Consider the following 25660-nt stretch of genomic DNA (forward strand, 5'->3'; position numbering starts at 1 on the left):
TGGCAGTGTAGCACTGTGCATGGAGGAGGAGAAGAGCAGCAGCTGTGTGTGCCTCTCAGCTTCCTGGAGAGGTTGCAATGGCAAGGCACTTCCAGCTCCTCCAGCGTTTCCCCAGCCAAACAAACAAAAAAGAACCCAGCCAAACAAACATGCAGATGTATATTCATGTGCAGCGTCAAGAGATCTGCCCAAGGAGAATTGGGATTTGATTTGCATCTTCAGGAACAGGAACTCTTTGTCTCTGAGAAGGGTCTCCAAGCAATTAGCAGATGGAGCAATGGGGCAGATGAATGGGAGTTGGAGGAAGAGGAAGCAGAGAAAGGGACTTCAGCCTCTTGTGAAAATTAGTCCCTAGGTGTGGGTGGGGAGGCTTTTTGAAAACTTCATCTATGTGCTGCCTTTCCGAAGTGGATTTTATCCCAAAGCAAAGCATTTGCACTGCTGTCTCAAACCATGAAAACAATAAGATGATTCCTTATAATGAATTTTTGAGAATTTATTTTGAGAATCCTATATACTTCAGAGTTTGTGAATGCGTAGGTGAACCTTGGTGGCAGGAGATGTAGTACATCTTGGATTTTGATGATGATGGTGATTTTAACAAAAAATGCATACTAGTATTCTTGTAGCTGGCAATTCTGAGAAAGTCATTCATGCTGGCCAAACCAGAGAGAGACAGACAGAGAGAGAGCTAAACCAGATGTTACACAGAAGACATTTTTAAAAATGACATTTTTAAAAATGAAAAATAGATGGGGGGGAGGGATTCCTGGCAATTGGACTCAAAGAGAGGCAAAGAAGAGGAAGGGATGTTTCACCCCTTCAGGGATGACATCCAGGATAGGCCACACATCCCGCACCCCCCTTCCTACACCCCTGGGGGCAGCAAGAGCTGGGATTAAAACTAGCATGGCTCATTTTGTGGGGTGCCATGAAACATGGAGTTTTGACCACCAAACATTACAGGGGCCCTTATCCCTGTGTTTGGTGCCACTTTGGAGTGAATTGGACGACGTCAGGCTTTTGGCAAACTCTTGACCCCCACGGGTTAGGGTGCTGAGGGCTCGTTTTGTGGGATGCTGTGAAACGTGGGGTTTTGACTGCCAAACGTTGCAAGGGGTCTAGTCCCAGCATTTGGCACTGCTTTGGCATGAGTCAGACGATGTTGTGCTTTTGGTGAAATCTTGGCCCTTCGGGTTAGGGCCTCCCTGCAGGGTAGGCTCACCCCTGCATTACAGGCTTAGGAGTCTGAGAGAGAGTTGAGATGTTTGCACACATGGTCCAATTTCCCCTAAGCAGTTTAAATGTTTGTACAAGCTCTTGAGACGTGCGTTTCTTAGGTCCTTAGTTGTAGTTACCGTATTGGCCTGAATATAAGCCTCACTTTCCCCCTAAATTCCGACTGTGAAAAGTGTGGCTTATATTCGTGACCTTACGGTATGCAGCCAGGAGCGCAGGGCAAACAGCGCCAGGAGCATGGCAAAGTAGCGCCTGCCCCATGTGTAGTCCCCCTGTCCTCTCCCCCAAGAGTGAGGAAGGGGAAAGGCTGCCAGCAACGCAGTGTGCCCCCCACTCAGTATGCAGCCAGGAGCAGCAAGGAAGGGTGTGCCTTATATTCAGGTATTTCTTCTTTTTTTCTTCCCCCCCCCCTCCAATTTTAAAGGTGCAGCTTATATTCAGGTGTTGCTTATATTCGGGCAAATACAGTAATAGAGGGGCCTTGGTTTACCCCCAAATCTGTGTCTTTGCTCTTTATTTCCAATCTCCTAACACAATGCCAATTTCTATTCATTTTTTAAGTCTTGAGCTCAGTTCACCACATTCCCACATCAGTTTGCCTTAAAAAAAGTCTTCTTGAAAATTCACTAGCATTCTAATATATATAATATAAATATAAATAACTAAAATAAAATTTAATACACGTTGCTCTTAATATGCACATTTTGGTATGCAGTTTCCCCTAATGTCCACATTCTTGCATACAATTTCCCCCAACACATTTTGGAGTTCGAGGACTGCATCACAGAATTTGGAGAAGAGTGAATTTCCAAGGATATCTATATTTTGGTGCCTGCATAGCTATGGATAGCAGAGAAGCCTGCTTCTTTATGTAACCTACTTAGGTTTCTACCAGCCTCTCCTTTGTCCTTGAAATACAGGAGAGGATAAACAGAAGTGCCCAGCCTGACCTTTTCTTACTCACTGCCATCTTCAACGCTCTCATCTCCGCTCCAGACTAAATTGTCCTAATCTTTTATAAATCTGTCCTGTTATGGAAATCCCTCCATCCAGGAGACCTCTAATTGCTTTCATTGCCCTCATGCAGGTTTCTCCCCTCTTTTCTTTTTATGGGGAAGGTGGTGACCGAAAGCTGTTTGAGACCTGAATGGGAACTTTGTTACAGATTGCTAAGAGACCAGACAACTCAAGGTTACAGGGGACAAGCAGGACACAGGTGCAAGTCCATTCCCTGGAATATCAATCAGGAGGATAGACATTTGAATGCTGATGCTAAAAGTGCTGTCTCTACAAAACTCAGTAATTCAGTTCTACATTAGATGCACCACTGGGCTATGTATAAGTTGCTTTTGGAGATGGCCATAGAGATAGCACTCTTCAGGCTGTAACAGCTGGGAAGGGTCATTCCAAAGAGAAAAGGCCCCACCTGCAGATCTTGTCCAGGATTATCTATGAGGATGAGGATGATGTTGCATGCAAAGCAGATTGTCTAATCCTGTGCTATGGACACCCCCTAGACTTGGGAGTCTTCTACTGCATTTAAAGGGATATTGGGATTGTCTCCCTTTGGAAATGTGGCTGAATGAAGAATGATCTGATATAAAAACATGAACTCCAAAGAGAAGATTCAGCAAAGCTGCAGGCATAACAGCAGGAGCTTCAAAGTTCTGAAGAAACATCAGGAGGGGCAAGATTGGCCCAGGGTCAAGGTTGCCACAGTAATGACTTGCCCTCCTTTGTGACATCTCTTGCTTCTCCCTTAAAAGCCACCAACTACAGATGTCCACTGTGGGTTAGTGAGGAGAGATCAGGAGAGATAGAGGTGTGGGTGCGGATGGCGGAAGGAGATTTAGGAGAGGCTTTGGATTTTGATTTTCTTATTTTGATTTTCTCATTTTGACTTTTATTTGATTTATTTGATTTCATTTGTTTTAATTTAATTTTACTTGTTTTAATTTTTAATACAGTGCATGGCAGTAATCCAGTCTTGAAGCAACCAGGGCATGAACTATGGTAGCCAGGCTCTCTCTGTCCTGGAATGGCAGGTGTTAATACCTCCTTTCTCTGCAAGCCCTGAATGCTCTTGGCTGCCTCTTTGCAGCTGTTAAGAAGTCCTACAGTTCGTTCAACTGCAGAAAGATGGAAGGAATTGGCAGGGATGTGCTGGCAGGTCTCTATTAGGCTAAACGTATTTCTGTTCTGCATCATCTGTTCTACGCTCAGGCGACTGAGAAATTCTGGACACTAAAAAGGAGCAACAAAGTGGCCCCGCTCCAGCGCCAGGAACAGCCTGTGGCACCAGGTGAGCAAGAGCCCCCCCCCACCATTTTTTGAAGGGAAGGAATAGGCTAGGGTGGTAGCTCAGGGTATAGGATTTGTGGGAGAGGGGAAGCTAGTAAAAAAATAAAATCAAAAGAGCCAGACTGCTGGATCTGACCCAAGGCTCATCTGGTAACCCACTCCAGTGGCCAGCCAGTTTTGTGGGGTCTGATGAAGATGCTATTGACTGAGAGAGGAAAGGAAGCATTTCTAGTGGAAACAGAAGGCAGATAGGATAGGGCTGGGGGACAGTTGTCAAATAGAGGGCCACATTCTCTTGTGAGCCACATTCTGGGGGCTGCAGGCCAAGATTGGCCCCCAAGGTCTGAGGTTTGCCTCCCCTGTAGTAGGAGTGTAGAAGCAGGGAAATCAAGGAGAAGATTCTTGGAATAATCTTGGAAACTGCTAAGGGAAGAACTAACCTGTCCCCATGTCCTTCTCTTGTTGCAGTTGTGCCACAGCTCTTCAAGGCTTTGCGAGAGCCTGAGGTTAGTACTGGGGAAAACAAAAGAGTAGGGACAGGATCCCTCAGAGCCTCTGCCCACTGACTGTGGCCTTTGCCCCCAATTCTGCAGTCTCTGAAGTGGAAAAGCCCTCACCTCACTATGAACTAACAGCCTGACTTTTGCCATTTCAGCCACTGGACCTTGAAAAGCTCTTCTTGGTCCAGATTACAGGGACTTGTATGGAGGCAGCACAGAAGGGCTTCAAAACCATTGAGCTGCCGGAACATCTGGCTGCTGAAGGAATTCTGGTGAGTGAAAAGTTGTGTAAGTTACCCTTACAGTGGGAGGACCAGGGATGGGATTTGGGGAACATGTTGTGGGACTGCCTGAGAGGAGAACCGTGCAGGCATAGGGCATGGAGTTTTCCATTTCTGCGGAAAGCAAAGCCTGGAATTTGGGGCTGGAGCTGTCCTGATGCCCGCACAGCAATCTGACTTTTCTCCTCTGCTCTCTTTCAGGACATCCTGGGGCACCTGGACCAGTTTGAGGACCGCCCTGGGATCCTTGCCTTGGCCCTTGAAGCCTTCTTTCAGTTGAGGTGAATTGTGTTTCTTTTAATGGATGGGGGTTGTGGTGGTAGGGCAGAGCTCTGAGATAACCTCAGTGTGGGGAATAGTGGTGGGAGGAGGGAGAATGGGGCAAGGGAGACTCGGAGGAGGCAGAGTCTAACACTCTCCCCTCCTCCAGCTTCATGAAGCTCGCAGAACCATCCTGCATTCTACCTTTCAGGCAGTTGCAGATGAAGACAATGAAGAGGACCAGGAGGTAAGTTGCTAGTCTTGAGTTCCCTTTATGTGGCTCTTCCTTTCTCCTTCACATATTAAAAAGGTAAAGGTAAAGGACCCCTGACAGCTAAGTCCAGTCACAGATGACTCTGGGGTTGTGGCACTGATCTCGCTTTACAGGCCGAGGGAGCCGGTGTTTGTCCGCAGTTTTTCCAGGTCATGTGGCCAGCATGACTAAGCCGCTTCTGGTGCAACGAAACACCGAAATCAGAGCAGCGCACGGAAACGCTGTTTACCTTCCCACCAGAGCAGTACCTATTTATCTACTTGCATTTTTGGGGATGCTTTCGAACTGCTAGGTTTGCAGGAGCTGGGACCAAGCAATGGGAGCTCACCCCACTGTGGGTATTCAAACCGTCGACCTTCTGATCGGCAAGCCCAAGAGACTCAGTGGTCTAGACCACAGTGCCACCCACGTCCCACACATTACACACCCTCAAAATCTCTTCTCTTTTCCCTCCTCCCACTCCGAGGACCCGCTGGGATGAAAATGGGCATCACCCACAGCAGCTCAAGGGGCATCTCCAGCGCTTGCAAAAAGAACACCGACAATTACATTCAAGTTTAAATGTATGCAAAATATGCACAAAATGTATGCAAAATATGTTTGTTTCTTCGGTAAACATTGAAGCTTTTGCCTTTTCCATCTAACCTGTTTACATTGTTTTTTCTGCACTAGGCATGGGGAACATGTAGCAATCCAGATATTGTGGGACTCCAACTCCCATCAGCCCCAGCCAGCATGTCCAATGATCAGGGATGATGGGAATTTGAGTCCAAATGCATCTGGAGGTCCATATGTCCTTCACCCTTGCTCTATCTCCATATTTACATAGTGACAATGCTTTATGAATCATATATAGTGGGCTCCAGTCTGTGAAACCTTATGCTTTGCTATTCTTCTTAGTCTTTAGTTAGGAGCATAGGCAGCAGCTCTTCAGAATTTCAGATGGGGAACATTTCCAGCCCTAATTGGAGATGCTGGGGATTGAACCTGGGACCTTCAGAATGCAAAACAGATGTTTTCACACGGAGTTTCGGTCCTTATTATAGAAGGCAGTTCATTATGCTTCGGTTAACTCTATTCCTTTCCAATACAAAGTTGTTTTTGTCTGCATTAAGTGTGGCAATGATATTATGTCAAATCTGGCATCGGAGGGTGGGGAGAGGTGCCTGCATTTTCTGGGCCACTTCCTGCTTTTCCAGTTGTGCGTTGCAACACTGAGTGGCAGCTTCCTTTCCAAACTTCCACTTATGTATTTCAGGCTGAAATTGGTCATGCTTGGATTCAACCAGAACTGATGTTCCATCTTTGAGAGAATCAAAAAGAAGAAGAGGAAATCCTCTGAGCTATATATTAGTTTGAAGACAAACTGTAAACTCAATGGAGATAGGAGAGCATGCAGGTGACTTGTGCAGCTGTATCATCCTGGGGGAAAAAAACTTAGCAAGTCAATGTCAGCAGGGTGCCCCAACAAACATGGTAGAAGGGACAAGGAACAAACCAGGGCTTCCTGGGCTGCAGCTCAGAAATGCACAATTACTTAGGACTCATCCACACATCTGCTTCAACGGCGTCTAGAAAGCACAAGTCCAAGCAATTGCCCCACCACTTTCAACCAGAAAACCCACTCTTTAGAACAAAACTGGAATAAACAGCAATCCATGGAAGATCCAATTGCCATTTGTTCCGATTCAGCTCGAAAACGTGGGTTTCCCTAGGGGAAAATGGGGCAAACAGATGTGTGGTTGAGCCCTTAGTCTAGTAGCTGCTGTGGGTTCTCCCGCTATTTATTACAAATTTGCTCAAGGTGGAGTTGTTTCTGTATCATGGCTATAGTCGCCATGGCAAGGGGGAGTTGCAACAAAATGTTGCAGCATACCCTTCTTCTTAGGAAGTGTATTTCTTATGGGAAGCAGAAGAAGGTGCCTTCTATTGAATCCATAGGTGCCGGGTCCTGCCCCACTTTGGGGTACCCGGTGAAGGCCTGTGACATCACACAGGTGGTGCAAGTGTGATGTCACATGGCAGGAGGAGACCCATTAGGGCGAGAAGGCACGACAAGGCCCATTGCGGCTGCAGGAAGGCCCGATTGGGCCTTCCTGTGGTTGCAGCAGACCTCGTTAGGCCTTCCCACAGCCTTGTTGGACCTTGTTGGGCCTTGTTGGATGGACTTCGTTGGGCCTCCAGAAGATAAGGAGGCATGTGGTGGCAGAGGCAGAGCTAGGTGCTCTAGCACCCAGAGTGGCATGCACCCGGGGGCGGGGCTAATGGCCCGTGGGGGCAGGGTGAGTGTCTCGGGGGGTGCCGCATGCGGGGGGCAGCACAGCAATGTCACCTCCCTCAGGGAGGGCACCTGGGGTGGACCGCACCTACCTTCCTCTGCCAGTGGTTGGTGGTAGTGCACGGAGCCACTCCAGGGCCTCCTAGAGTTGGCCGCTCCTCTCCTCAACTGGGCAGTGCGGCTGGCTGGGCTGGGAGCAGCGGGCTCCCTTGGGGGTCTGCTCAGCAGGAGCATATGCTCCCCTGCTGGGTATGCTGACGTCGGGCACACACACACCTTGCAGCATGCACAGCACCGCTGCAAAAAATTGTGGGTGCCCTGCCCCTTCATGGGGAATGTGTTGTGGGGGCTGAAGCCCCCAAAAGCCCCACACACTCAGTACCTATGACTGAATCAGACCACTGGTCCATCTTGAGCCGTACTGTTTACATAGAGAGGCAGAGGCTTGCCATGTTCCCAAGCAGTATTCCCTTCCAGCCCTACCTGGCAATGCCAGGAAGTGAACCTGGAACCTTCTGCATTCAAGACAGATGCTCTAGCACTGAGCTACAGCCCTTCCTCGGGTTTTAGTGGGCCAATTTCTCCAAGCAGGGCATTCAATTCCCCCCTCTGCTTGGTTTTCATATATTTTTTCCCCACACGACACTATTGGATGATGGGTCAATGGTCAGGCAGTGTGGTGAGCTAGACAGAGAGCTAAATTTGCAGCAGCTAGGAACTGATACTTAAATCCATTGATGGGGCCTTCCAGTGAGACTGCATGTTGAAAGACTAGTTGCTAGAAATCATAAATGGGATAAGTGCTCCTGTGCCTTGCAGGCTTCCTATGGGTATCTGGTTGGCCACTGTGAGAACAGTATGCTGGATGGAATGGGCCATTGGACTGATCCATCAGGGCTCTTATTTGAACTGAGGAGACTCAGATTAAAATTCCTGGCTGGCCACCTAATACCTGTCACCATATCTCAATCTTAGTCCACCTCACAAGAAACAACGGGAAAACCCATGTGTGCTGTACTGAGGTTGCTTGCAAATTTCTGAGCCTTTTTTTAAAGGTCTGGCTCACATTGGCCCTACCTGTGTGTTACCAGTTCATACCATACATTTACCTGTGTGTACAGAGCATGCTTAAAGAGAGTATTTGACAGAACCAATTGAATCCGTGGAATGGATGGAGGGGAGGGGGCTGGTTTGCAGACGGCTCATAAAATACAAACACAAACAACCCCCCAATGCCTCTCAATTCTCAAATCCCAAAAGGTCTAATTAGCAGAGTTTGGAAGGAAGCAGGCTGCCTCACAAATGAGTTGACTGGATGCTACCATTAACACCTTCCTTCCAAGAGCCAATAATAACCCAGTGACTCATCGAGCATATTGCCATTCCCCAGACTCCAAAAGATCCTGCTTGTCCCCAAAAGCTGTAATTCACCCAATCTCCCCACTGCAGTTGCATATCTCCAGACCCCTCTTGAGAAAGGCATCCCCTTCAGCCACCCAGGAGTCAGACTTGCAACTATTAATTTTCTCTATGCACATCTGGCTAATGGGCTACCATTTGTCATTATTATTATTGCTATTATTGCTAGCCCTATCATTACCTCTAAATCAAGGTCCCATCCAACTCTACAATTCTATGAAAACATGTCCTGAAATGATACCCAAACCAAAATGCAGCCATCCTTTGAAATTTGCATATATCGAAATTTTGAGAGGAAGCTCTGCAGCCAAAAAATGTAGAAAGATACATATATTGGTGAAAATAACATGCACAAAAATGCACAAAAATGCAATAAATGAGGGGATGTTGCTTTGCAAAAGTGCATATATAAATATGTAGATGCACTCAAATGCTGGTGAATTTTCATGAAGACCTTGTTTTTTAATTGCAAACTGATGCAGAAATGAACTTAAGACTGGAAAAGGGGGAAATGGATAAAAACCAAAACTGAAATTTGTCGATTCCTAGACTCTGTCTTCCTTTAGCACCTTAAAGACCAACTAAGTTAGTTCTAGGTATGAGCTTTCGTGTGCATGCACACTTCTTCAGATACAAGAAGAAGTATTTTGTCATGACCCCCATGATAATTATTTATATCCACTTTGTCCCAAACATGTATTGCCAGTATATGCAAGAAGAAAGAATTGTCAGCAATCAGTATTTACCAAATTGAAGGAGCGGTTTTTGTTCTTCCCTAGCCAGGATGAGGATCAATCCCTTAATCCCTTCAGTGTTGGAATATGTACAGCAATATTCCTTTTTGTTTAGATTTATTCAGAATGATTCCTTTACATTTACTAATAATGGAGTTACAAAGAATGAACACAGTGGAAGCCAGAAAAATCTACATTAAACTAGTTCCCCCCCCCTTCCACATCCTTGGAGTATATAAGCAGCACCAGCTTAGCTCCCCTTAGACCTTATTATAAAATAAACAGAACTATATCCAACCTACAACATGCTTCTCTACATTTGCCTCCTGCACCACTTTGTCATTTCCTCCAAACCAAATAATCAACAGATTCTGCAATTTATCCCAGATAATGCACTTTCAGCTTGTGAAATCAAGGCAACCGATGAAGATCTCAGATATGGATGCACCATAATTTTAACGACGATAACCCCAGGGTGCCATGAATTCACCAGTGACCTTTGGGTGGTGTTCATATTGCTTCTTTTCTGGCAAATGTGCTGCCCGACTCTGCCCAAAGTTAAATAAATTCCCACCTTTGCTTCAAAATCATTTATAGCATGTGTTTATCCCAACTGCTTCCCCTGGCAGAATACTCTACAATCCAATGACGTCTGGAAGGACAAGCATATCCTATTATCTAGTCAAAGCCTCCTGGCACTTCAGCAGAAAGGTATATCAACTCACAGCATATTTCCTGCAGCACAGACAAATGAATTCCTCCAAAGGAGCTTCAAATCAATTTGGGTACCAAAGGGACTCTGTGTCAACCATCTTTTTCATATGTGTCTCACAGCCATCAGAGATGGCACGTGCCCAGAAGCCGGCTATTGTTTGCACATGCAGGTGTATTCATGTTGCCTATTTATTTATTTCAAAGCATGTCTAAACTGCTTCATATTTAAAACCTCTAAGAAGCATGCAAAAATACAGCATAAAAGCAACAATATAATAGCACAAAAACAGAAAAACCACTTTGAGGTTTTTTTTGTTTTTTGTTTAGAAACACATACTTCTTAGAGATTTATTTATTGACTGTGTGTGGTACTGTATATCAGTCTTTGTAAATCTGCTCCTGCCAACCTAGCAGTTCGAAAGCACATCAAGTGCAAGTAGATAAATAGGTACCACTCCGGCGGGAAGGTAAATAGTGTTTCCGTGCGCTGCTCTGGTTTTGCCAGAAGTGGCTTAGTCATGCTGGCCACATGACCCGGAAAAACTGTGTGTGGACAAAACGCCGGCTCCCTCAGCCAGTAAAGTGAGATGAGCACCGCAACCCCAGAGTCGTTTGCGACTGGACTTCATTGTCAGGGGTCCTTTACCTTTAGGCTCTCAACACAGAATACAATTAACAAAGTGCAATTATAGCAGGCGGGTTTTCTGGGCCCTACCAGCTAACATGTTCCAGGTTCCAGGCTCTTCAAAGACAGGGGGATGAAGGACCCAAAGGATGCCTGGCATATGTTGACATCTGTCTGTGTTGAGAGGCAAGGGGCTGAACCTCTGGGGGTGAAGTCAAACTGTTGCATTAGTAGCAACAGCTTGACCTCATCAGGGTGCAAGCCTGGGCAGTGTGTTTGTAGGTCCTCAGCTGCCCAGACAATAAAAACCCCGCTCTCAGCCTCGCTAAAGTGGTCCAAGGGAAAGCAGAGCAATACATTTGGCACCAGTTTGGCTGCAGGAGTTGCTGGAAGAAGGCTGTTACTGCCTCCTGTTGGAGTGAGTTCTATAGCTTAACTCTGCATTGTGCGAAGAAATGCTTTATTTTGTCAGGCCTGAATCTTTCAACATTCAGCTTCAGTTCTAGACTTATGAGAGATGCAGAAAAACATTTCTCTATCTATTTCTCTTAACCCACCTTTTGGACATGATCCTATCCCTTTTCTACTGGGGCAGAATCAAAGAGCGGCTGGGGCAACCCAGCCAGATGGGTGGGGTATAAATAACAAAATCAATATTACGTTTATGAAAGATTGCAAGGATCAAGAGCTCCTTGTAGATGCAAATGCTCCAATTGCCTCGTTCCTTATTCACAGGGGAGTGTATCTGCAGCCCCATAATGCCTAATAGATGAATAGATGTTCCAGGTCCTCTCAGTTGATTTTTATTGAGCTGATGTGTATGAAATTACCTAGTCATGGGGAAAAGAGATTGCTCTTCCCCACCCTCTCCCCTGGGGCCCTTCTGAGATGTAATACCACACTCCATATATTGAAAAACCATTGTAATTTGATCAAAACTGTCGTCTCCATCCCATAATTTCCTCCCACCTAAACTAACCACAGTGGAACAACAACAACAAAATCTCAGCCTCTTAAATTTGATCTGCATGGATGTGTTGGAATTGAATGTTGAAATATGAAAGGGGGAGAAAGTGTGCTCACTGACTGCTTAGAGGGAGCCAGCATTTTTGGGATTCTGTGTGCAAGACAGGCCCAGGACCATTTATTAAGCACTAGTCGACTGAACTGTCCTGGGGAACTGTCCATGTACATTTTGCAAAGCTGGACAAGCTTTCATAGGATCTGTCCACATATTCAATAATAACAGTTGTGCAGAAGCTTGAACAGATTATATTTCTTGATAAACTTAGGACCAGAATACTGAGACCTGAGGGCATTTCCACAAGAGATGGAAAAATGTCCCTTGGAGGCTTTTTCAAAATAAACAAATAAATAAACAAATTGCAAGCTGATGTGGGAATCTGAATTTGATATTGAGGAAAAAACTGAGAAACTTAAAAGACAAACCCCTAAATGGACCCTTTTACCTACTCCCTAGCGGCTTTCAAAGGAGCACATTTGTTTTGAAATCCTGGAGAGGACTCGGGCACAGAAAGAGAGAGAGAGAGAGGCGCTGTGGGTTAAACCACAGAGCCTAGGGCTTGCTGATCAGAAGGTTGCGGTTCGAATCCCCACGATGGGGTGAGCTCCCGTTGCTCGGTCCCTGCTCCTGCCAACCTAGCATGTTGAAAGCACGTCAAAGTGCAAGTAGATAAATAGGTACCACTCCGGTGGGAAGGTAAACAGTGTTCCTTATGCTGCTCTGGTTCGCCAGAAGCGGCTTAGTCATGCTGGCCGCATGACGCGGAAGCTGTACGCCGGGTCCCTCAGCCAATAAAGCGAGATGAGCGCCGCAACCCCAGAGTAGGCCACAACTGGATCTAATGGTCAGGGGTCCCTTTACCTTTACCTTACTGATCTTGCGGCCTGAGGCAAGTGGCTCAGCTTGGCTCATGACAGAGCTGGCCCTGACATTCTGTCACAATACTCTTCATGGAAAACAATCCCAGAAACTCAGGAGGGGGAAACAAATGTGTTTTGCAGCCACTCAGAACCAGCCCAGAAAGTGAGAGGAGAGAAGCCGGCTGGAGATCCAAGAACAGTTACCTCACCTAAAACAAAGAAAATTGATGTAAACAGAATAAATAAATAAACAAATGATGCATTTGTTTACAGTCCCATTAATTGACAGAACAGCTGCCATCCTGTGCAGGGCATTCTCATTAAAGTCAGCAGACATAAGATCAATGTTTTTCTTTCCTTTTCCTGAGGAAGATTCTGATGACTATTAATGGGAGGAGGGCTTATTTTACAAGCTCATCTGCTTCCCTTTTCTCCTTGCCTCTTAACATGCAACCAAAGGAACATAAAGGGACGTTCACCAAATTCCCAGGGGACTTAAGATCAAATGGGCCAGGCGAATGGAAATCTTGCCAAATACTTTTAAAGATGGCAGCTTCCTGTTTTCTTCCAATCACCTTCTAAACAAGCTGATATTGAAAGAGCCAGCTAAAATGAGAAGAGGCCTTTGGTAATAAACATAGTTCAAGTGGTTGGCTCCTGTGGGAAAATCAGAAAGAGGGGCTGGAAACCCTCCTCCCCTCTTCCTTGTCGAAGTGTTATAGATTGCAAAGAGCTATCCTTTTACATCTGAAACAAATGCTCGCCTCCAAATTTCCTTCTGCAAAATGTGATGTCAAATACTTTCCAGATATTGCCTGATATAGTTTACAAATAGACTATCTGCCTAAGAATATAAGACCAGCCCTCTGAATCAGGTCAGTGAGACAAAGACCCAGACAAGAGATAATATCTCCAGCCTTTTCCAATTGCTGGAAACTGCTTGTTGCGTGTGTAGGTCCCCAGGCCACCCCTCAAATAACTTCACACATAACACGTAATTTTAGTTTTGGTTTTTGGGCACTATTTTGGCCACAACTTTATTAAAATACAAAATCAGTGAGTGGTTGTTTAGACATTGGTTATGACTATCTGTCCCCCCACCTGGGACAGAACTGACATCTCAAGGTCCGATCGGTAGCCAGTAGAAGAGAAAGTCAAACTGGGGGGTCATTTGAGCTAAGCGTCGGACCCACGCCGCTCACCCCAGCAGCTCCCCGAATGCTTGCCTGCCCGGTCCTATAACAAGGATTCCCATAACAGGGATTGGGCGGCCCTGGTCCCATAACAGGGATTGGACGAAATCATGGCAAGCCCCAGGATTCCTTTAACGGAATTCCCTTCAGCGCAATCGGAGGGGCCGGCCCAGCCTGACCCCTCCACCACCAGCATATTATAACCAATGCCTAACCGCAACCTTACAAGTTGTGACGAATTGCTGAGTAGTAGGCAAAAACCAAATGGCACAGCCAATCACCAAATGGCAAAATTCCTACCAGGCCCCTGCTCCAAAGCAGACGACCCCATGACAGGCAAAGCAAGGTCAACCGGAAAGAGGGCGGGCGGACGGGCGATCCGATGCACTCTGCAAAGAGAAAGAGAAACCAGAGTGCACCAATATTTAAAGACTATGGTCCCACCCACCCAATTTGCAACATACAATTTGCCCCAGCAACCTGGTTACCCAATCATGATGCCAGGCAACAATTATTAACCTGCCTGGCAACAAGAGGCCTGGCCTGGCGGCCCACACCGCAACACGTGCTCTCATTTATTGGAGAACATGCTTTGTCCTGCTTATGGATTTCTCATAGGCATCCAGTTAGCCACTGTGAGAACAGGATTCTGGACCAGATGGGCCTTTCTCCTGATATAGCACAGCTATTCTTATTCTCCACAAATTTGACTAATCTCCCTTGAAAGCCATTCGAGTTGGTGGCCATTACTGTACTTTGTGGGGACAAATGCCACAGTTTAACCACATGCTACTATGTGAATTCTTTTCTCCATCCTAAATCATTTATCATTCAGTTTCACTGGAAGACTCCAAGTTCTCATATTAAGGGGGGGGCTCTCTATTCACTTTCTTCACACAATGCATAACTGAATGTACTTCTATCATGTTTTCCACCTTACAAAAGTTTTTTACTATCCTAGAAAGCCTCAAACATTGCAACCAAATCCTCTAAAGTTTTAAAAGACAATTAGACAGATTCAGGAAAGTTTAGGATAAGTACATCAACCAGTGCTTTTTTTTTCTGCCCGCTTTTTTTCTTAAAAAAAAAAAATGTTTAGGGGTACCCTCATTTTCCTACTCATATTGAAATACTGCCTCTCAATGAGGCCAAACTTAGATTCACAAAATGTTTAGGGGTATGCATTCCCCCGCATCCCCCCAGAAAAACACACACACTAATAATAACAATTTTGTAAGTCCCCCCCTTTCTTCTTTCTTCTTTTTTACATGAGTATATAACAATTTTTTTTCCTCCATGTCTTATTTTACCTTCAATGAAGAATGTGTGTGTGTGTGTTCTATCGATCATCTATCTATCTATCTATCTATCTATCTAATCTATCCAGTGCTTTTTTCTGGGGGGGACGCAGGGGTACATATACCCCTAAACATTTTGTGAATCTTTGTACTTTTGTCCATTTACTATATTTATTTTTCCCTGATTTGAACTATAAAATGGTGATTTTCTTGAGTCAAAATGAGAATAGCCCTAAACATTTTTTTAGAAAAAAGCACTCTGTCTACCTACCTACCTACCTACCTACCTACCTACCTACTGCCTCTCTCTAACACTCTCTCTCTCTCTCTCTCTCTGTATTCATGAAATAGCAAGTTAGGCACAGCATAGTACCTGAGTGTTCATATATATACATTTCCCAGCACCCTTAACAAACTAAATTTCACAAGATTCTTTGGTTGAACTCATGACTGTTTAAAGTGGTATTTTAATATATAGTGCAGATGTGGCCTGATATTCTTAAGAAGATAAGCCTTTGGGAGGAACAGGTGCAACTTGAGTTTAAAGTGATTTATCCAGAATCAAAAAGTCTCCAGTTTTCTCCTGCTGAGACATTCTTCACTTTCCCAATCACAGACACAACAAAGCTTAAATTCTGTGTGCATGCACAACCACACCACAGCCTTCTGCTGCTACAATAAGAACATATTGTGAAAATTAAGCAAATATGCCTGTGTACATGAGAATTGAGAGTGGCTGGAGCTGCCATGAGCTCACCTCAGGTGTTCAGGGGGTTGTGGACAGAGCCTCTGTTGTTAAAATGGCTAATTATGCATTAAGAATTGCAAACATAATTCTCAAGACATGTTCATCTGCATGATAATTAAATTGTCCAGATTCATTTCGATGTTGTTTTTGGACTGCCTTTATTTTTTACTAGATAGAGAGACAGAGAAAAGGATAGAGGGATGTACAGAGTGGAGTTATTTTGGTGTGTTTTTTTAAACCAAGGTATAGAGTACAGTGGTACCTTGGGTTAAGATCTTAATTTGTTCCGGAAGTCCATTCTTAACCTGAAACTGTTCTTAACCTGAAGCACCACTTTAGCTTATGGGGCCTCCCGCTGCTGCTGCCGCACCGCTGCTGCGTGATTTCTGTTCTCATCCTGAAGCAAAGTTCTTAACTTGAGGTACTATGTCTGGGTTAGCGGAGTCTGTAACCTGAAGCGTATGTAACCTAAGGTACCACTGTACTTGATTTCACCATATTTACTTCCATTACAGAAATCTGACATTTTGACCCAGGGAATTTTGGTGTGGAGGGGGGGGGGAGAGAGAGAGGATGAAGGGAAAAAGTTGGAGTGGACTTGTGAAAGAGGACAGTGTCCCAACTGCCATTAAGAAAGGAGGGCCTAATAGCCAGGGGTGGAGGAAGGGGGGTGCTGCGAGGGCAGTCCGCCCCAGGTGTCACCACTGAAGGGGGTGACAAAATGCTGAGCAGCACCCACCACAGGTCCTGCAGTGCACCCGAGCCACGCATCTCTCCTGGGAGTGACATGGTGGCTTAGGTGCCTGCAGGCTCTGCCCTGCCCCAAACAGTCCGCCCGCCGCCTCCCCCTCAGCTGTAGGGCAGCTGAGTGGGAGGAGGCTGGCAGACTCCTTGGAGGCCCCATGGAGTGTCCTGCTCCAACTCGCCCCTCCCTGCGGTTGGCTGGCCCCGCCCCCATAGGTGATTGGCCCCGCCCCTGGGCGCAGGGCACACATGCCACCCCAGGTGCCTGATTGGCTTGCTCCACCATTGCTAACAGCCATGCTATCTCCCCCCTTTGAGTGTTTGCTTAATCGGTGATGATGGAAGTTGGAGCCCAACAACACCTGTAGGGTACCACCTTATCTGCCCCTGATGTAGAATCATTACCAGGACACTGTGCAGGGGAAAAAATGTGTCTTCCATGGGCTGCCCATAGTGCTTAAGTAATGAGATCACACAGTGATGCTCTCAAGAGTTTCAGTGGCTCTGTTTCTCAAGCACCTCAGAAGTTGTCCTACTGAGCATCCTGTGACTGAGTCTTACTTTCATTATAAAAGCTCTAGCAGACCGTACTCAGTGCTGCTTGGGGGTGCTAAGAAACCAAAACATACTGAGATTTATAAATGAAAAAGCACACAAGTTTTTTATTTCTTAATTTCCATTCTCATGCTATTAAGTAAAGTGCAATGTACAATCCTGCCAGTGCAGTTTGGAAAGGTTCAGCCTGCCATCTTAACTCAACATGGAATCCAATGGTATCCAAACATAGACCAAAACTTGCCTGATTTGGGGAATTGCTATGCTATATCTGGTGATGATCCTTAAGACGTGTTTGAATGCATATGGAGCAGACAGACACCTTTCCAAAATTTATAGAAGAGAGAGGTGGGGGGAAACAGTCCCTCAAACCAGTTCACACAAGGGTCAGTAACTGAGGTGGGCACCCTCAACCAATCTTACATAATTTTTCTGTCCCTCCCATTCACCCAAATGCCCTAAAATCCCCCCTTCCATTCTGTACAAAGCTCTGACACAATGCAAGTGGGCAGGGGAGGTTCTTACAGAGCCGAGATAACAATGGGTTTGCCCTCTGAACCTCATGGCATTTTATATAATCCGTATTGGAATAGCTCTCCACAAAGGACTGGGTCCCCGTTCAGCTGAGGCAGAGCAAGGATAATGATTCTGGACAATTTAATTTGTATGCAGATGAAGGTGTCATGAGGGTTACTTCTGTAGTGCTTAATGAGTAATTAGCAGATTGAATGGGAAAGACACACCTCTGTAACCTTCTGTGTGAGTCAGGCAAGGATTCAGCACATACCAGTCACTCCCAATTCCAAACAACCTGCCCATTGCTGCCACTGGCCCTCCCCTAAAAGACAATTTGTATTCGCCACTTGCTTTGGCATCGATGTCTTATCAGTCGTAATCTCCTCTTCACTCCTTCTTGCTCTGGGCAGCATTTCATTAGCCTGTTGTCATGCAGGAAGTGGACAGGGGCAGCTTGTCCCATTTTAGTGCCTGAGGCAAGCCAGGTAGTTGTCGCTCCCCCGCAGAAGTGTCACTTATTGAGGTTGTGTGGCAGCAGCTTCTAGTAAGTTCTCACTGGAGGGCATCTCCATGCAACTCCAGCGGAAGTGGCGGGGTCATTGGGGTGCCCATGGAGGTGCCACCCCATGGGATTCCAGCATCCAAGGTGGCTGCTTCAGTCTATCTCATGGGCTGACTGGCTCTGGGTGGTGAGATACCCTCAGTCAAAAGCCTTTCTCTTGTTGTCACAGCTAAAAGCAGGTAAAAAATGAAAGCATCAGCATTGGGGCAGTGATGTCCCAGTCACTTGGGCATTTTCATTTTTAAAAAGTTTCAGTAATTATATGCAAAGTTGCCATAAAACACTCAGAAAGACTCAGACACAGAGTTATGGAAGAAAGCTTCTATTTATGAAAATATAACAACAGCGAGGAACTGCAAAATAAGTAATGCAAATTAACAAAATCAAAACGTAGACTGGGCTGGGAAGGTACTTGATACAAAAAGCATTCTGTATTAGGGCATGTTTATAGAAGAAGAAGAAGAAGAAGAAGAAGAAGAAGAGTAGTAGTAGTAGTAGTAGTAGTAGTAGTAGTAGTAGTTTGGATTTGATATCCCACTTTATCACTACCCTAAGGAGTCTCAAAGCGGCTAACAATCTCCTTTTCCCTTCCTCCCCCACAACAAACACTCTGTGAGGTGAGTGAGGCTGAGAGACTTCAGAGAAGTGTGACTAGCCCAAGGTCACCCAGCAGCTGCAGGTGGAGGAAAGCAGGGAATCGAACCCGGTTCACCAGATTACGAGTCCACCACTCTTAACCACTACACCACACTGGCTCTCTCAATATAGGTATTGCCAAAGCAGAGACATCACCTTGCCACCAAAGTCCGTATAGTTAAAGCTATGGTTTTCCCATAGTGATGTATGGAAGTGAGAGCTGGACCATAAAGAAGGCTGATTGCTGAATAATTGATGCTTTTGAATTATGGTGCTGGAAGAGACTCTTGAGAGTCCCATGGACTGCAAGAAAATCACACCTATCCATTCTTAAGGAAATCAGCCCTGAGTGCTCACTGAAAGGGCAGATTCTGAAGCTGAGGCTCCAATACTTTGGCCACCTCATGAGAAGAGAAGACTCCCTGGAAAAGATTGACTCCCTGGGGAAAGATTGAAGGCACTAGGAGAAGGGGAAGACAGAGGACGAGATGGTTGGACAGTGTTCTCGAAGCTACCAGCATGAGTTTGACCAAACTGCGGGAGGCAGTGGAAGACAGGAGTGCCTGGTGTGCTCTGGTCCATGGGGTCACGAAGAGTCAGACACAACTAAATGACTAAACAACAAAATGGCCCCGAAGACAAGGATCGGGCTGAGGACTTCATTGCAAAATTTGGAGAAGTGCAAACTCCGAAGAACTGAACTTTGATCTGCACATCAAGAGGCATGGAATGGTTCAGTTGAAATTTAAGATGAATGAATTGGGTTGCTCAAAGCACTTTTTCTCCATACAGCTTGGAGCAGTTTTTCTCTAATCCTCCAATGCTGTGGTTTTGCTGTTTTGTTTGTATTGATTTATGACATTTTATTGTATTCTGCTTTAGCATGTGGTTCACCATCTGGGGGGCCTCTGGGCTGAAAAGTGGTATATAAATCATCGTCATCTTCCCTACTTATACCATATAGAGATACTCCCTGCTACGCATCATGGATGTATTGGAATTGTCTGGAATGAGGAACTGAGGTTGACTTGAAGAGGGTTTTTTCCTTCTTCACTCTCTCAACACATCAAATGAGCTAGAGATGTGAGGGTATTTTCTTTCCCCTCTAGCATATGGCTGCATGCATTGCACATTTAGATATTTTGACTGAGCACTCAAAATTTGCATGAAAGACAAAATTTGCATGAAAGACAAAGGGCTCATCGGATACAGTTTGTGTCACTTCAAGCCAACTGTGGCTGTGCCAGCCAGGCTGATATAAAGGTAACCCTTTGTAAGGAGATACTGTATGGGGGGAAATGTAAATTGTGTCTGTTATTATTATTACTATCTCTCTTGTGAGTTTTATTTATTTGCTTTCCCTTGATTTATGGACCAAACAAATCTGCTCATATTCCAGGCTCAGGGAATTGGCCAATTATTTAACATGACAAACTAAATATGGTTTAATCAGCTCCCTGCATCTATCACACAGATGCTCATAACTATTCATACACCTCATTCATCACTGGATCTCGTAGCCAAGCTACGCAATCTGCAGGCTTCTGTGATGCATCTGTTGCTGGACTTTATCACCTGAGATGGCAAGTGGGGGTATCAATGTTTTGAATGATCTTCCTTAAAGAAAACTACTGCACATGGCTAGGCTAGATCTTGTCACCCCGACAGGGCAATTCTGTTACTAATTTTTTTATTTTTTTTAAATTGGAAAGAAGTCAAACATTTTATTTTCCCCTCCTTGGATGAAATGCCATATTCCAGGAATGGCTACAGCACACTGATCTTCTGCTTCCTTATTTCAGGTCTGCCTTCTTCCATATATCTTGTTGTTGTTCCATCTTTTCTGCTACAAAGACATCCTAAAATTCTTAAAGAAACAATACAATTAAAAACACAATAAAATGGCAGAACAACATTTAATATCATGAAACAGCAGCAATAAGATGACAAAGTTAACATCAAAGCAAACTTTTAAAGCAGCAGGTCACTAGTCATTAAAAGTGCACATTGAAAAATGAACAGAGAAGAAGCCTGGTAGATCTTTATAGAGAAAGCATTTGAGAGTTTTGGTGTCACCAGTGAAAAGGCCAGATTTCTGCTACTTGTTTTTCCTCACAAGATAATGGGACAGAGCAAGGCCTTTGAAACCAGTATTACAGTATGAACAGAGTCACGTGGGAGAATGCAGTTCGTGAAGTACTTTGATCTTAGACTATTATGAGCTTTCAAGGTTAATGCTAGCACTTTTTGAAATGAGCTGAGAAAGAGATAACTTGTGTAGCTAGGAAAGATTAGAGTGATATCTTCCAATTGCTGGACCTAGGACAACAATCTGATGGCAGCATTTATATCTAAACCCGTCAAAATCCTCTTCAAACACAGAACAGAAGGGTGTCTGCATTGGCCTCTGTGATGGCATAGACTGTAGCCTGTACCATGTGAGGGAAGGAAACCAGCAAACCAACAAAACCAACTCCTCTATCCCACACTAACTTCAAATTTGTGACTTCACAAGCTGCTGATGTATTTAATTCTGCAGCTAAGTACCCTATTTTCCAACTCAGCTTATATACAGTATTTTTACTCCCCTTCTCAGACAGAAATAAAATAGATTGCTATTTTCCCTAGCTGGACTACTGACCCTCCTGTACAGACCTTCCTGTGCAAAATGTCCCCTTAACACTTTTAACCTTTAAACAAAAAAACAGCAATTTTACAATCCAAATTTTACAGCCCCAAACTAAACACAAATTGGTGGAGAGTCTTATTCTTTCCCTGGCCATATGATTGGTGGGCATGTGATGCTTCTGGACTGGCTAGGCCAAGCATATGACCTAGGATCCTCTCCTGGTCATAAACAGAACAGGAGCTCCTGTTTGAATTCCAGGCTCAAACTCCAAGTTCATGTGCCTGAAATTTACTGCAGGGACCTGGAGCCAAAAATACATATTCCCATAATATTCTGTGGCCATAATTACATTTGCATTTTTCTCCCATATAATGAGAAAAAAATGGGCATGCACACATATTTTTAAGAAAAGAGAGTGAAAGCCATCTTAATAACTGGATCTAAATCTGTCCAGATCACGCAAAAGGGAAATGAAGGATCTATAAAAGAGCTTTTGTTCTAATATTATCTGGTAAACTGATAGCAAGATGATAGTCTTGCTACAAACAACAATTTAGATTTGAAGGTGGTAGGTACCTGAAAGCTCTGAGCTGCGAGGTCTGCAGAGTGCTGCTCAGCCATTTTCTGCCTTTGATCAAAATCCCTTTCATCTGAAGGTCTCTGAGCCCTTTAGTTAAGCATCACAGCTCTTCCTCTTAGTGAGAGGGAGAAGAAAACACTCACCCTGTTTCATCGATGGGCAAACTGGTAGGTGGATGCAGTTGGTGATTTGCCAAATAGCAATTTATCATGTGGTTCATTAGGGCAAATGGGGAGCTGGCCCAACAACCTACGACTGCCTTCAGCCAGCTCCCACCTGCCTTCTTCTGTACAACTTGATTAGGGGTTGGCCCTGGCTGTCAGCTTCTTCCTCCTTAATCTTACTGTTGTTCCCACAGAAATCAGCAGGGAGAAGGATGGGGACAAAACCAGTGTTTGTTGGCTCCACTCAACATTGCCCTTTCTCCAACCTGTCATGGACTTTGGTGGTACCTGCTGTTGGCCTCCTTGCCTTCTGCCTTTCCAGTCCCACTGGTTGTACATGTAACAGCTTGGAAAGTGGGTTGTCGGAGCTCACAGAAATCCTATGAGCTCAGACATTCCTGGGCTCTGCAGGTGAGCTCAGTTGCCTGTATCACACTGCCAAGTGGCTTTTATTTTTTACTTTTTATTTTTTAAAAAACCACATGGCAGGTGCAGCTGCATGGCAAACTATGTGTCAAAACAGTAATCTGTGCAGGCTCCATGTACTATTCTGCCAAGTGTTGATTTTTTTTAATAAGACATCTGCCTAAAGAGCTTTACCATACATCCGGGGCAAATGTGTGCAAAAATGATTACCTGTATGGGTTCTCTATCACCCTTCCAAGCAAGAAGGGACATTTTCCCACACTTTGGGGGCAGTAAATGTGTAGTGAAATAGTCATCAACATCCACCAGAGTGGCCTAGCAATTGCAGTTGTGACTAGGGATGCAAGAGAATTCTGATGGAAACAATGTTTGTTTATTCATCCCATGACAAGAACAGAAATCAGTAAATATGATTAGTATTTGCTGTTGCTGTTGCTTTCAGTCCACAAACAACACATAATAATTATGTTTTTCTCCATTTGCCTTGCATTTCCTTTGCATTGAAATTAATGCGGTGGAATAATGTGATGGCAATGTGATATATGTAATTAATTACATAATTAATTCATGTATTTCATTGCATAAATTGTGCAAGTTATGTGATTTCACAGGAGACAGTGAGATGAATGGCAGAGGTTTTTTGGCAGAAGATGAACTGCAGTGGAGCAGAAACAGTGCTGTCTGTGATGAATACAGGGCAGAGAATAAAACAACTTTCCTTGTTCTGACCCCTATTCTTTCTTTTCAATAGACCTAACAGGGTCACAGATTATATTAGGGCATGGAAACCTGATGACCTTCAGACTTTGTTGGACTCCCTATTTCATCAGCCCAGCCAGCATGGCCAATGGTCAGGGCTTGTGAGATTTGTAGTCCAGCAGTAAAATAAAATAAAATAAAATCTGGAGGACCAAGGTTTCCCCAGTCCTGGTGTATGTTCTGTGAAACCTTGAACCTCAGCTGCTTATAGGTCTAAGCTAGGGATGGAGGCCTTGTTCCTGTCCTCCAGATGTTGATGAACTCCAATGTCCGTCAATCCCAGCCAGCATGGTCAATTTTCAGGGATTATGGAAGTTGTAGTTCAACATCTGGAGGGTCACAGATTCCCCATCCCTGGCCTAGCTACCAAAAGGCACAAAATGGATTGTGGAGAAACATATATTTCTGTGTGTCTCTCTGTCTCTTTTGTTCCTTCATGCCATCATTTTGCTCTGCTGACTCAAATCAAGGCCGCCAACTTCCCATGCCACCTCTTCACCTTATATCCCAACAGGACAAATGACTTGTTTGATCTGAACAGCAACCAGCTTTGTAAATAGAGAGAGAGCGCCGTTGTCAAGAGTGCTAGTGATGTCATGGGTTTCTAAGCAACAGCCATTTAGCTCTGCATAACATTCTGGGTGAGAAGGCAGATTAAAGTCTGTGGCTAGACATCCATTTTGCCGAGTAAGAAAGAAGAAGTTTGGCTGTTGTTGCTCTGCTGAGTCAGGAACATACTCTCTTTCCTCCGCTACCCTGCCTCATTCCACTTCACAGCTCATGAAGCAGCTGCTATAGAAATTCTACCATAGTCTTTGTATTTGGAATCTGTTTGGCTCTCAGTAGAATGCTAGAAAATAAAAAAAAAATTGTGGGGCCAAAAAACTCTGCACTGAATACAGTCTGCTATGAATGTTTGGGCAATGTGACAGGTCTTGTGCAACTAGTTCCTTGTGATGCTTTAATTTTATCCTGATCTCAGCACAGACCTTTCATGAGTGCAATTGTTGTGAGTGCAGTTCCTGCATGACTTTGAAAAACAGAGCTGGGGATAACTGTGGCACTGCACTCGCATGTAATGCTAAGGTTCAGTGGGAATGCTCTAAAGTGTAGCGTCCCAGAGAGAAGGTCACTAGCTTGTTCTGGGCTATAGTTTGTGCTTAAGGAGAAGAGGGCTTACCTGTGAGTTCAGATGGCATGCTAAGCCAGCCTTTGCCATACTGGTATGCTTCAGATGTCAACTGATAGGAGTTGGAGTCCAAAACTTTTGGAGAACACCAGATCTGTGAGGGCTGCACTAAGACAACCCTTGGTTTAGCTGTTGTCCCACACTGAAATAAAGGGATTGAGGTGGGTCAAAGCAGATGTGAGCTCTTCTCCATGAGCCAGCCCATTCATATGATCCTGGTAAACCATAGTTTGACTCACCACAGTCTAACCATGGCATATAAACCCAGCTAGTGTGTCTATGTTACGAGTGAGGTAGGTGGGTGAAAAAACAGGTATCCTAAGAGCAGTAGATGGATGTGTATATTTGTTAAATCCACAAAATGTGCTATGGCCTGACATTTCTAGGGGTAGATTTTCTCTGGGCATCATTCCTGAAAAATATGATAATATAAACTAATGGAAGGAAGGCACATATCACATATACTGAATCAGATCATTGGCCCATTCAGCTCAGTTGTGCTGGTCCAGTGAGTTAAGTGAGAGGCGAGGTCCAAGTCCAGTCCGAGGTCGAAAGTGCAATATGGAGGCAGTACGTCAAAGCTGAGGCTAGGTGCAAGGCAGGGAGTCAGGTGAGGTCAGGAGCTCCGGCAGGAAAGCAGGACAGGGTTCAGGCAGGAACTGGCACCAACAATGTTGCTCCCGCAACTTGGGATTGGGGCTGGCTGGCTTTTATCTGCCCTGAGGCATAGGGCAGCCCCAAACCTCAGGTGACTCACCTCTTCTGGCCTGGAGGCGAGCCCTCTGCCTCTCTGCCCTGAGCCTCTGCAGCTCAGGAGAGGCTGGAAGGTTACCGGACCCAGAGGTAACCTCAGCTTCCTCTGACAGGGCTGAGAGTGGAGCACCTGCAGGCAATGGGTCTTCCATCACCTCAGGAGCCAAAGCAGACTCAGCTGGTGCCTGCCCCTGAGGATCCAGCACAGGTGAGGACCCTTCAGGCTCATGCCCCAGCCCCGGCTCAGCTGGTTCTGGAGGCGGGGAATCCTGTGCAGGCTGGGATTCCTCAGGTTCAGCATCTGAATCCGAATCCCAGGCCATCACATCAGTATTGTCTCTACATTGACTACAAGTAGCTCTCTGGGGTTTGGAGTGGGGACACGGTCAGCAAAATCA

At 45.1% G+C, this 25660-nt stretch overlaps 1 protein-coding gene and 1 long non-coding RNA gene across 4 annotated transcripts; both read left to right on the forward strand.

Moving 5' to 3' along the window:
• The first annotated feature begins 1858 nt into the window (after positions 1-1858).
• On the forward strand, positions 1859-24680 carry LOC309331140 (uncharacterized protein). 3 transcript variants are annotated; one of them, XM_081843216.1, is made up of 7 exons: positions 1859-2948; positions 3463-3541; positions 4009-4046; positions 4196-4312; positions 4523-4602; positions 4752-4829; positions 23835-24680. In XM_081843216.1, the coding sequence occupies exons 1-7, from the start codon at positions 2847-2849 to the stop codon at positions 23878-23880; spliced, it is 540 nt and encodes a 179-aa protein (XP_081699342.1). In that variant the 5' UTR covers positions 1859-2846; the 3' UTR covers positions 23881-24680. The 3 variants fall into 3 exon arrangements, with proteins under 3 accessions (XP_081699342.1, XP_081699343.1, XP_081699344.1); XM_081843217.1 differs by lacking the exon at positions 23835-24680 and adding an exon at positions 5757-5966; XM_081843218.1 differs by lacking the exons at positions 3463-3541; positions 4009-4046; positions 23835-24680 and adding an exon at positions 12652-13444 and having other exon boundaries at positions 1859-2455.
• Positions 6111-9874, forward strand: LOC309331163. Its single transcript, XR_014151740.1, has 2 exons — positions 6111-6255; positions 9260-9874. It is a non-coding gene; the product is annotated as an uncharacterized lncRNA (long non-coding RNA).
• Positions 24681-25660: the final 980 nt, after the last annotated feature.

The sequence above is a fragment of the Podarcis erhardii genome, assembly GCF_964252035.2.
Source record: "Podarcis erhardii genome assembly, chromosome: 16".
NCBI lineage: Eukaryota > Metazoa > Chordata > Lepidosauria > Squamata > Lacertidae > Podarcis > Podarcis erhardii.

What these genes read in the sequence shown, in the direction of transcription:
- LOC309331140 (XM_081843216.1), top strand. Translation starts at nt 2,847, where the DNA reads ATGAACTCCAAAGAGAAGATTCAGCAAAGCTGCAGGCATAACAGCAGG. An exon ending in GAAGCCTTCTTTCAGTTGAG is followed by an intron (nt 4,603 to 4,751) that starts GTGAATTGTGTT and finishes CCCCTCCTCCAG; the next exon opens with CTTCATGAAGCTCGCAGAAC. An exon ending in ACAATGAAGAGGACCAGGAG is followed by an intron (nt 4,830 to 23,834) that starts GTAAGTTGCTAG and finishes ATATCCCAACAG; the next exon opens with GACAAATGACTTGTTTGATC.